This window comes from Doryrhamphus excisus, chromosome 4, assembly GCF_030265055.1.
Source record: "Doryrhamphus excisus isolate RoL2022-K1 chromosome 4, RoL_Dexc_1.0, whole genome shotgun sequence".
NCBI classification, from domain to species: domain Eukaryota; kingdom Metazoa; phylum Chordata; class Actinopteri; order Syngnathiformes; family Syngnathidae; genus Doryrhamphus; species Doryrhamphus excisus.
Window position 1 is genome coordinate 10179553 of NC_080469.1, and position 12932 is coordinate 10192484.

The 12932-nt window shown below is 39.7% G+C and overlaps 1 protein-coding gene across 1 annotated transcript; it reads right to left on the reverse strand.

Moving 5' to 3' along the window:
- Positions 1–102: 102 nt before the first annotated feature.
- On the reverse strand, positions 103–10175 carry si:dkey-98f17.5 (uncharacterized protein LOC569123 homolog). The gene is made up of 12 exons (XM_058071840.1): positions 10009–10175; positions 9315–9426; positions 8999–9092; positions 8173–8227; positions 6240–6380; positions 6007–6167; positions 5825–5923; positions 4599–4744; positions 4361–4532; positions 3960–4072; positions 3410–3497; positions 103–2609 (listed from the first exon to the last, which is right to left on the reverse strand). The coding sequence occupies exons 1-12, from the start codon at positions 10118–10120 to the stop codon at positions 2556–2558; spliced, it is 1347 nt and encodes a 448-aa protein (XP_057927823.1). The 5' UTR covers positions 10121–10175; the 3' UTR covers positions 103–2555.
- Positions 10176–12932: the final 2757 nt, after the last annotated feature.

The following is a 12932-nucleotide window of genomic DNA, read 5'->3' on the forward strand; positions in this document are numbered from 1 at the left end:
TAATGTAAAAGTTATACCTTTTGAACACAATGACTGAAATAAATCAAGTTTATGAAAATATTCTAATTTTCTGACCCTTACCTGTATGTTTGACATGTTTTGTTTTGAGGCAGTAAAATATTTCTGAGTCCCCCCCCCCAATTTCACAGAATACAAATACCGAATACAAAATATGTTTAAAACTCAGTCCAAACCAACTAAGAGCACACACATACACACAAAAAAAAAAACGAAAGAAGAAAAAATAATAATTTAATTTCTCATTCACTTACCACTACTGTCACTTAAATCATTCATTTTGGTGTTGGTGGATTCACTGAAATCACCAATCACATGTTCCAGTGAAAAAAGTTAGGTTTGGAGTGTCAGATTGGAGCAAATGTTTATTTTCCCAGGAATAAATAGGTCACAAAATTCTATGTAAAAAATCTATTTAACACAACCACGGATTGCACCTTATTGCTGCATTGTTACTACTTTAGTCTTGACTGCTTGTTTATTTTTTGCCGATAATGATTATTGGCAGGAAACCTTGCTAGCTCAGTATGTCATCTTGCAGTAGATGTCTTATTTTGCACAAATGGTATTTATTTGTCAAATGCATCCAGTCCAGTGGCATGAGATTAAAAGAAGCACCATGTGTTCATTCATTCAACTGCTGCCAATATTGGTATCAACAATGAAGTGTTGGACAATATCAGTATTGGATATTGGTTTAAAAAAAAAGCCAAGCTCGAGCATGTCTACTTTTAATTGGCATTGTGATAGTTGTATTTCTTTAAATAAAAATATGTATTATTGTGGTAGTAACTGCAATTTTAACGCAGCTCCACACTTCCGGCTGTCGTTATGGCGCGGCAGGTCACAACCCTCTTTAAGTTCCGGGGTCATGCTGTCATTCCGCCTCTCTTGCTGGTGCTACACAAGTTCCACGACTGAAGTTGCTAGTAACATCCACTCAGCGGTGAGTCAAACTTTATTTATGAACTTTATGAATCGCCGCGGCACTGCACTCGTGCCGTTCAAGAGTTGCATCGAAGTAATGGCTAATCTACCATAGCGGCAACCCCGGTCTGTGTGACTTGTTAAATGGCCGTATTTTACAAACGGCCCTATCAATAAAGTTTATTTTACAGCCGAACAGGCCGCCGAAATATATTGTTTAAGATGAGCACTCGTTTGTTAGTTTTCTTATTTTTGTGGGGGTGTTTAGTTACTTTTTGATATGCGCTCAAATGACTGGGTAGTGTTGAATTGGAAATGCATGAGATTATTGCTCATCGAAACCGAACTGAAACATTGATAATTTAATCGTAATGTCATTGAATATACATATACTTGAACTATATTGACACCTAGAGTGAACTTTAAACTGAAATGTTACTTGAAATGATCTTGGTGACTCATACTGAGCACATTATATTGATAATGCTGTACCAATGGTAGCATGAATTGATGGCCATGTAATTGTTTCTTGACCTTGTGTAGGTCAGATTTTTTCACCCACTGAACCTCTCTGACATTCCACACATGATGGCGAGCTACCCACACCCCGCTTTCCGGTAGGAAAAATCTAACCTTTTTCCTTTCGGATACTATCCCCCCACTTGTGGACTGGATCATGGATATTAAGGACACTGCTTCTCACCCTGGACTGAATCCCAACTAAATTCATGTGTTGTCGAAAGTGTATTGTATTGTATATGATTAAGCCATATTTATTTATATTAGTCCAGTTATCTACATATATAACCTGTACATGACTAACACTTTATTTTTGTGTGTATATATAAATAATAACTATGAAAAGCAATCGTATCTTGTCCTTTTATTCACACCCTGAGGCTCCAGTGGTCGAACCATCTTCTGAGTGCTAAAGTTCCCTACTCAATTGGCCGCAGTCAGCCCCTAGCCTCACTAGTGCATTACACAATGCAGCATACTGACAGCTGTTATATTTTACCCCAGTCACATTGCTTAATTAAGCAATATACAGCCCTCAATTTGTTCCATTGTTTTGTAAAGACATTTTTTTTAAACTGCTCTTGTATTGGATCTCATATGGTGCGTGTATACGGTACTGTATACAAGCGTAGAGATAAAAACGACAATCATGTTACTGGCATGACAAATGACTGTAATGCTCAGTTACTATCACAGCTTTGCTTATTTAAATAGTACATTCTAGTGTCATCATCAGTGGACAGAGCAGCGAGGTTTGAGAATAAGTGAGTGGATGGTATAATTAATGTTTTAAGACATCATAGAAAAATTGGAACTAATTTTGTAATATAACCTACAAAACATTATAAAAATAAATCCACTTACTCATATTAATACTATAATCATAGTCTCCTGAGTATATAGAAGAGAAAAAGGCACTTTCTAACAATTGTTCAACCTTGGCTACAATATTTGGTAGATGATTGTCAGTATGAGTACAAATCTTCCAGTGTTTCATCAAATACTTCAGAGCCACTTTTGTGTGTGTATACCTCTGACCTTTCAGCACTGTGTTAACATACATGTGTGAAGCATTGCCATCTTGCACTAGTTCAAAGGTCATATTCTGCAACACATTGCTGGAGGTACCATTCATACAATTTACCCTGTGGAGGAAATGAACAGTGAGATATACATTCACATTATGAGATAAATATGTATACAATTATATACTGTAGTGTTTCCAAGAAACAGAAAAAAAACTACTTAGTTGTAAGGATGTGTGATATTTTTTTGCAAGCGGATACCGAAACAGAGCTTCCTTCTCAATACTGATATCGATACTATTTTGTATGTATTACTTTAAAAAAATAGATTTAACTGTAGTTTGTGTACACTTGGAGACAAAGTTAAATGTGACAAGTCCGCTGTCATCGATGGTGGAGGACGCCATTTCTTTGCGGCTGATTTAAGGCAGTTTCTACAGCGGTACAGGCGTCTTTGTGGGCTTTTGGGGCGCCATGGTGGCAATGCTGAAGTTTCGATCGGAGCATCCCCGAACTATTTTCTTATCGGATATATCTGTATGACATCATAAATCCTCATATTGGTCCGATATTTATCGTGCACCCCTTCGTAATTGGGGTAGTTGCTCGGCATATCCTCAAGTTCCATGCATATAGCACACAGCTTTCTGTTAGGCTCTTGAGGCAACACCCACTGCATGTACTGTGCATTCCTCTATCACGTCACAGACAATTTGTAAAATCCTGCATGCTACAGCAAGTATATTGAGGACTGAGGCCACAGAGACCCACAGACCAAAGCTAGTCAAGTTGGTTTGGATGTTATTATTGGTGTAATACTATCATCCATCCCAACATAGTAATTATACGATACTGTGGCAACAAAAGAAAAATGTTAAGAAAGCGGATCTGGACAAGTACAGAATGTTTATGAATCTCACCTTTTTGGCTTTGACGATATCCTGGATATAATCACTGTACTCTGTCATTGCTCTCTTCTCCTTCTTTGTTAGAGTCTTGTATCCTTGACTAGAAGTGGAACAACACAGCATTCACTTTCGAATTCATGTCCTCCAAAAAATAAATTATGAAAGGGAAAGGTATTTATTAGAGATGCTATTAGGGATGCTCTCATCGATCGGCCACCGATTAGTATAATCAGATTTCTGTATAAAACAGGTGTTCGGCATATGCCAATGAATGCATTTCAAAGCTTATTTATGTCATGACAACACAAAGATGATATCTGTATAGGTTTAGGACAGTGATACTACGACACAGTGACCACTGTTTGTGTGGAAGATCTGTTTGGTAAACAAAGTGTACAATTTGAACAAATAACACCCGCCCTGGCCAATAGTGAAAAATGTAGTTAATCCATGTGATTGGTATCGACCAATCTCACTCATGGATGATATGGTATCAGAATCGGCAGCAGAAAAATCTGAATGGAGCATCCCTCGTATTTCTAACACAGTTTGTGGTACTTACCCAGAAAAATATTTAGCTAGAAAAAGTAGGAGGTAGCAAAAGGCCCCAAAAAGGATCACAAAAATGACTTGTCCATCCTCTGGAATCCATTCCCATAAGTACATCACAATTCCCTATGAAGTGGATGTGGGGAAAAAAAAAGAGTTGGTCCCAATGATTGGAGCTACATAATAACATGAAGTACATTAGCACAGGCCATCACTATTCACTATTCTGCATAAAAAACAAGGTTTGATGCAATCATGAAAAATGTTTATTACTGCATTTGTAGTTACACTGTATCACACTGGAAGAAGAAATTATTGCTGCCTTATTTAACGACAGGAGAAATGCAAGTAGTCAAATTACTTTAATGGAGCTCTTCCTATTGTGCAGGCATAAGAACGAGCAAAGAGACTCACTGTGCAGATAGAGAGGGTGTGTGCAAGCCCCTCTCCAATCAGCTCACTCAGCTGCTTCTTGGAAAAGGTGCTCACAATGAAACTGAGGATGAAAAGCAGCGGAAGGACAGTTCCCATAGCACCGCAAACGAACGAGTGCAGCCTGAGACTTTTGTTGTATGAGGCATCAGTCCTGCAGGTTGTACAAAAAGGGAAACGGTAAATGTAATATTGTATGACTTTATCAAGGGTGCCTCACCTATCCTGCTGTAGTCTGCTGTTGATGGTGGAGCAAATTAAATCACAGTCTTTCTCTAACTGGTCCAAAGTTCTCTGCACAGCCTGGTTGATGGTCTTTTCGATGGTCTGACAAACTCCGTCGATCTGGTTCACACACCGGCTTGGCTGAGCGAGACAAAAGGCCTTTAGAATTGCACTTGGATATATGGTATATACTGGGAAAGTGTCAGCGCCACATGCACTTCAGCATGGCAGAGGCAGCACTTAGTTCAGCAAAAAAAGGGGTGGTCTGGACACAAGATGCTACCACAATTGTGTATATGTGGCTGTGAATCAATATGGCACCATAACTCAGGGCTATTGTCAAAGGTGGCTGATCAGTGGCCTCGTTTACAATGGCATGTGCTCTCATCAACAATGAGTCATCTTGTTCATCAGCGGCCTAAAGGAAATAGATTACATTCCTAATCAGCGGATGACTGACCCCAAGGACAGCTGAACCTTAAATCCAGACCACTAGATGAGCGTTATTAAAAAAAACTGGGGAAGAAAATATCATATTTGAGAACATATTTGTTTTAAGATTCACTATTAAAAGATCCAATACAAGAGCTGTATCAAACATACTGTCAGAAAGGTATTAACTGAATAATATCATCATTATTGTGGTAGGTTGGAGTGAGATGTTATTATTTGTTTACCCTATTTAACTACAGGACATAAGAGACCAAATATTACAAATAGCACATGTAGTACAGTTGTACACCATTGCAAACTACATACAGTATTGCTAAATTCATTAATTTTCTCCCTCTTATCCTCATGAGGGTTGCTGGAGCCTATCCCAGCAGGCGAGAGGCGGGGTGCACCCTAGACTGGTCACCAGCCAATCACAGGGCACATATAGACAAACAACCATTCACACTCACATTCATACCTATGGACAATTTGGAGACGCCATGTTTTTGGAATGTAGGAGGAAGCCGGAGTCCACGGCGAAAACCCACGCATCCACGGGAGAACATGCAAACTCCACACAGCGATGCCCGAGGGTGGAATCGAACTCGGGTCTTCAGTATTGCTAAATTGAGCTGTAAAATGAGCAATATACTGTATTTGGAATAGTACGTTTTTTGATAGAGCTCTTGTGTTGACTCATTAAATTGTATAAGTAGCCATAGTATTGTGAGTGGTTGGTGTACATATTGTACAGTATGTACTGTAAGCAAATGGGCAAAAGTTTACCTTCTGTGGGTTAGGGATATATATCGTTGGCATTTCAAACCCACATTTGTTGAGACCTGGGCGGCGGCACAATTCCTGGACTATCTGCATCATCACTCTCTGCACAAAAAAACAGGTTTTGGCACTGTTGAGCTGATACTTTTGGGATTACAAAAGTAAAAACATGCCGTCAACTCACACACCTGTCGATCGGTTTCCTTTCCAGCTTCATCAGCCTTGCTGAGGTAAAACAACAGCTTGTCTCCACATTTCTCACTCAGCTTCTCAACAATGTTCAGCGTGCGCTTGCACAACGCCTGACCCATTGGGTCAAAGAACACAAATATGAGGTCTGACTGTTCTCCTGCACAAAAAAGAAACCGTGTAACCTCATACTTTAAAGTACCCATGTGGTGCTGTGCGGTGGAGGACTTACCTAGCCATGTGATGGCACTGTTAACATTAAAAGGGTAGATCATGTCCCCATCCACTAAGCCAGGTGTGTCCACAAAGGTCACAAGGCTGAACTTCTTCTGCTTGGAGGTTGATATCTCAGAAGATACATAGTCCATAACACCTGTAATATAAAATATGCAGTTTATGATACATGTGGAAGCAGGAAACTGTCAGGTTGACAATTACATGCCTCAAAATTTCAACACTCTTATGTAGATCAAAAATAAAGACTAATGAAATACTAATACTAATTTAAAAATAACCACAAACGAAGCTGCACAAAGCAAAAATTACGATCCAGTAATGAATTCATAGAGGAAAATGGGTGACAATTTTCACACATACTGTACATGAATTTGCCAAGTCACTGTTTTTCCCCCATCCCCTGTGTGGAGAAGCTTGTTGTCATGGTTACACACAACAGCTCTTCAACTGGCAGCTTTAGCGTGGGGCGTGGGACATAAAGCTAGCCAGTGAAGAACGACTGTGAGGCAACGCACTGTGAGATTTCAACACTCCCACCAGAACAGGACAACTATTGAGACCTACCCACCGCATACCCCCACACCCTCCTTCTATAAACACACACAGGATGACACTGAGGCTTTTTCACGGAGCGAAGCAGGTGTTACAAGGCAACACAAATCACATCCTTGTCCTGCACACAGTGGAGATGTTCGCTGTGGAACATTAGCATTCCCTTATGTTGCTCTCACGTCAGCAAGGCCACCATATCAACGAATCCAACAGATAGCACATAGCCAAGGGGTACATTCTGCATCAAACCATTGCTCTGATATACAAAACCCGTCTGGTTCTCCGAAGTATGTCAAGGTAAGTCCGGAAGTCCAAAATATGAGAGCAAATCTCAGATAAATATAAAATACAAAAACAATCCTCACTCATGAAACTCGCCAATGGGTGCTAAGTTTCTCAAAGCCTTGCAAGTGAGAAGCAGGTCCTACACAATTCTGAGGATGAGGATAGAATTTCTTCGATTAGACAAGCACAACGACGAGAAAAGGCAAGCCAACCTGAAAAGCCAACCTGCTAAATAATCTGTTAACATGGAATCTGTGATGACTCCTGAGATAATGTCAGACAATGCATGATACGGTATGTAAGACATGAAATGATATGCCACAACTGAATAATCAGCTGCCTTTTATGTAAGGATCTATACAGCATTTCTGATGAGTCATCTTCAGTTGCTATGCAGGGTAAAAAATGCCTGTTATAGAGTGTTTCCAAGCGTTGGCAATGAGTTTTAAAATAAAAAGCATCCTTGTATTCCAGAGCCGATGTGGCAGCATGGCGACTTTCCGGGCCCACGGAGCAGAGCTGTGCTGTCTCTGATGGCTCGGGCATTTCTCGGCAGCTCCTCCTGCCTCCACCGCCCTGTGACTCACACCATACTGCCAGCACCCAGTGAACCTTCATTCCCACTGCACAGACATACATCAATACACCCCCCCTCCCCCCGGCAACACCCCCCACCCCCATCTCTGCATCCCTGCCACTGCCTTCCCACAGAAGACACACCCAGACACGAGTGCCTTGCCATCCCCAGGCTCAGGACCACTCCTGATGCAGGAATAACGATGGTCTTTAAAGAATGATGCTAATCAGAGTCACTTTGTTATAATCACCACAACGCATACACAGCAGAGACAAATGGTATGAGCAATTTGAAAGTCGGAAGGATGACTCAGGCATGATTGAAGTTCATACATGATTCACAAGGAAGCAATCTGTGACAAAAGGCATGTGCACAGATGCAGTAATACATAACACTACAAGCAAATGCGTTTATCTATTTCTTTCTGTGGCAAGAAGTGACAACATATGTTGTCTAACAACATAGTCAGTGCAAGATGCAAATCTAGGCATCCAATATGAGCGAAAAGGCTTACCTTTGAACTCAAGGAGTGGTCGAAAATGGGGGTAGAGATGCAGTGTTGCATTCCCCTACAAAAAAAGAAAATGAGGGAGCGGATTAATCTTTAGTTGTTTCCTCAGCCGTAAGTCCTCTCTGAGCGCAGGCACTACTAATTACTCGTCTTTCTCTCTAAAACCACAGCAGGGAATATCTGCAGAGAATATATAGTAGTTCCTTCTGTTTATACCATGTAAGGCGGCTGCTTATGTGTGAATTAGATATTGTTCATTTAGTGGCGATAAACAGTTAAAAGCAGTATAAACCAGTGTAATGATGCCATCTTTCTTTTTTTATTGACAGAATTGAAGACAGAACAATACATTTTGGGCAGACTTTTTTGTAAGGTTTAAAGTATGGTCACGCCTTTTTAGATTTTAATTATGTTGTTACACTGAACAATAGAGTGATTCCCATGGCAACTCCAGAGTGCCTACTTTATTTGTTTAACACAATGGCTGACTTACTGATTCACATCCCACCGCATTAATAAACATGTTATTGACTGTTATGATTTGACTGTGGAACAGATAGCTATTGCCATTATTGACTAATGGAAAAACGCTTTCAGGGATGAATTGTGTCTTACAAATGTTCACGGTTTTCTTACAGCTACTCTCTGTGTTTTGTGTGTGTGCCACTGAGTGGCCCCTGCATGCCAATGGAGATGTCCTTGTATACAAGCCAATAATGAATGGATCTCTACGTCACCCTTCACAAGGTACATCCAAATCTCACACAAACATCAAGCTGGATGGTAATATTCCTTCATATTTGAAAGTAACACAAGCACTTCTTCTTACCGTCAATGATTCTCTTTTACGACCACTTGTGATGAATGTGAAGCCTTGTGTTTCAATGGCAACACCAGTTTTTTGGATGTGTTCTTCAACATACCTGAAATGAGAGCGATGGAATGGAATTTGGACTAAAGATAAAGATGCCTTTTTATAAAAATGTGTCTCTGAGGCCATGTCTACATTCAAAATTAAAGAAAGTTTTAGGTTGCCGTCAATAACCAATAGCCAAGTCATTTTCTGTACATACATAATTTGATTACGTTGTTAAACATCAGATGATTCTGTAGCTTGCTAGAAAAGTAACACTGAACGATTTTACCAGTTGATGAAGGAGCTTTTTCCTGCAGAATGGTTCCCCATGATCATGATAGTGATCTTTTTTCTGGGGGGCAGGAGGCGCACTCCTAGGCTGCTGGCAATCTTGACCAAGCCTGGATTACACAAATTACACATCATACACACAGGTCATGGAATACTAATTAACAGTAATCAGATGACAACTGGAACATGACATGAATAGAAATACAATACAGAAGTAATCTTTATTCACATTGGTGGAGGGTTTGTCCTTGGCAAAGGAGGAACACATTAGTCTTTATGCAAATTAAGGAATAATTGTTTCATTTTTGGTCATTGCAGAATTGTAAGGCATTTTCCCAACTAATACAATTCAGGCATATGCAGGTTGTGTGTATCTGTGAAAATGTGAAATACAAATTATAATAAGGACAGAAGCAACAAATGTCCACAGTAATTGTGACAGTCACTGACGAGGACCAGTGTCCAATGTCAAATGCCACATGCTGACAGACAGCCGCAGAGACACAACACAATTTTAATTAACAAAACATTCAAGTGGTATTTGGATGGTACACAACAAACTCAAGCACCAGTAGAACATATTTGTAATCATTCATAAAGTTATTTAATGTTCAATCATAACACAGTTAGTTCCATTTTGTGTTTTATGTCAGACCTCACGCTCGACGACTTAGTTTATGTCTGGTATTTACCGTTTTCGCTGTCGACATACAAACTGTGGCATTCTTTCAGTATCTTCTCACTCGGTGAAGTGATAGCAGACTCCAAAGGGTTCGCCACCGAGCGAGGCTTTCTGGTCGACATGACGAACCGGGAAAAGGGAAGCACCTTTTGAGTGTTGCTGTTTCCAACTTAAACAGGGAAGACTTTCAGTGTGACACATAAACAGTTCGGCATGGATAGTACGCCATCTGCAGTCACTTATTATATTCCAGCTTCTACACTGTTGCGCTTTAGGATTGCTACTAAGGTTGAAGCAGAATAAATATTTAGGTTTATTCATCATGAATGTTTTCTCTCCGATATTAATGAATGCATTATATTTTCCCCTTAATTATGACATGATATGATTGTGACATACACTGCTAACAACATGTCATAGATGTGTTTTCGGCTTTCAGATGAAATTTCTGGATAATTTCTGGATGTATTCGCCATCCAAAGGAAGTAATTTTTAAAAAATTGTTTTGTTTTAATGTTTTAAGGTTCAAATTACTATTAATAAAATATGTTTCTTCCATCACTCTTGCTTTTATTAGATTGTATACATATATTTAAAGGCAAAGCTTTGTGTCAACATTTTAGCTTCTTCGCTTTACATTTTGCCATTTTGCTCTATTTTTTTAAATGTGAATTTTTAAATTGTATTTCTACAGTGTGCCACGAGCCAATAAGAAACAACCCATGGGCCACAAATAGCCCGTGGGCCACACTTTTGACACCACTGCAGTACCAAATTACAACCACAAAAATAGAGTTAAAACAATGACTTGTGTTGACAGTGTCATTTCACCTGAGCTTGATTATCTCAGTAAAAATACTATAAATACTATGTTTGTTTCAGCTCTTATATTGTATTGGATCCTACCAGGTTCCTCCTTTCCCTCCTCCCCTTCCGGATCCTTCATCCTTTTCACCTACCTTTCATTCCTTTATGGCAGCACGCTTTTGTATAACACCTTCAATGGCTTTGAAATGAAATCATTGTTGCATCATCATTTATGGGATCCCTTAAAGAGACACTTCAATCATGTTTTTGCCACTCTCTGCACTTCTTCTTCCCTGCCTGGCCCTGTTGCCATGTCCGCTGCCCAGTCATCCTTGCCCATGTGCTCCCAAGTAATTCCCCTTCCCCTATTCATGGACTCACACATGATACAAGGGTGGATGTCACGGGGTTCTCCCGCTAAACCCTCAGAACAGTGAAGATAAACAATGTCAGAGTCAAAAAGCTAACTTTCAGGGTGTTTATTGAGCTCTTTATTGTGCTAGGTAGTGCAGGCAGTGGAAAAAGGGCATACAACAAATGTGGACAAAAAGTGCACAAATATGTACAAATTATATACAAACACTACCTTCTTTTAGTTTACTATATCACCTTATCAACGTGCTATGCTGCCAACGCTTCAGCCTACTCCCGCCCTGAATGGTTGGCAAATGATTCCTTATATATCCCACGCCTTCCCACCAGGGAAGATTTTATTAGATGTCTGCTGATGTATACCATTCTTAACTCTACTACCGCGAACACGCCATTTGAATGCTTTTGCTTTTGTTGCTACAGATATAATGTTAGACAGGCTGGAACACTGAGTGTGCTGCCACGTCGATAGATTGTAGAAGTGTAGAAGAATTTCTAATTCTAGTGTGGTTTGTATTAAATATAACAAAGTAAATGTGAGCAGTGTGTTGTATTCATATATGCCAAAGAATTTGGTGATGTCCTTGTATAACTGATTACAATCTAAATTAATAGCCCCATTGAACTGATTTGTGTTGAATAAATAACAGGAACCAGCTGAGCAACACAGCACAGCCCGAGGACAGACCACACAGGGCACACAAATTCCACTGAACCACTTTAAAGTACGGGTATCCAAATTGCGACCTGGGGGGCACCACATTCTAAACATATACAGTAAAGTCTCGTTTACGAATTACTGCTTATTACGATACTATTTTCATTTCCCGGCAAATTTCTAGTCTTTTATGATATAATTAGTTCCGTTAGTACGATACCCGGTTATTATGATAATCCGGTTACTACGATGCCCTTTTCATCTCCCGCCAGCCAATTTGGTCTGCTTATATCGATACAAAAGCAGCTTAAATCAATCTTTGCTTAAGGATTTCAATACCAAAAAAGAACACGGCGAACGGCTGCTTCCAGTCAACTTTATTTTTCACACTTCCACCACCAGAGCACAGTGTTTGGCCAGCTATGTGGGGCGGGTTGAGCATGACCTGTGAACCAGGAAGTGCGGGAATCGGTGTGTGTGCTGTGCTCTGGTGGTGGAAGTGTGAAAAATAAAGTTGACTGGAAGCAGCCGTTCGCCGTGTTCTTTTTTGGTATTGAAATCCTTAAGCAAAGATTGATTTAAGCTGCTCGACATTGTTCTATACTATAGAACAATGTCGAGTGCATTATTGCCCACTTTTAATGCAGTTCGGCGCAGGATCGGATATATCGACAGTCCGGTTATATCGATATTTTTTCCGACTCCCGACAATATCGATATAACGAGACTTTACTGTAATTTAACAAGAAAAAACAAACAAAAAAATCATGGTATTGGTAATGGTTTTATTTCATTTGAACATCAGATTACAATTGAGTGCACCACATAATCAGTTCACAGTTCCACATGTCCAAAAGGAGTAGGAAGAAGCAAAGCTTATTAAATCCTACCCCTCCCTCTGGTACTTTTACAATCAGTAACTGTTACATTTGTTCACTTCCTGCTTTCCTAATATAGTTTTTTTTTGTCACGTACCGAGGTACGAGGTGACTCAGCAAGTTTACAACAATAATAAAATATTAAGAAAAAAAAGTTAGAATCTGATGAGAAAAAGTCCTAATTTTACAAGAATAGCGTAGTCATTTTTGCAAAAAGTT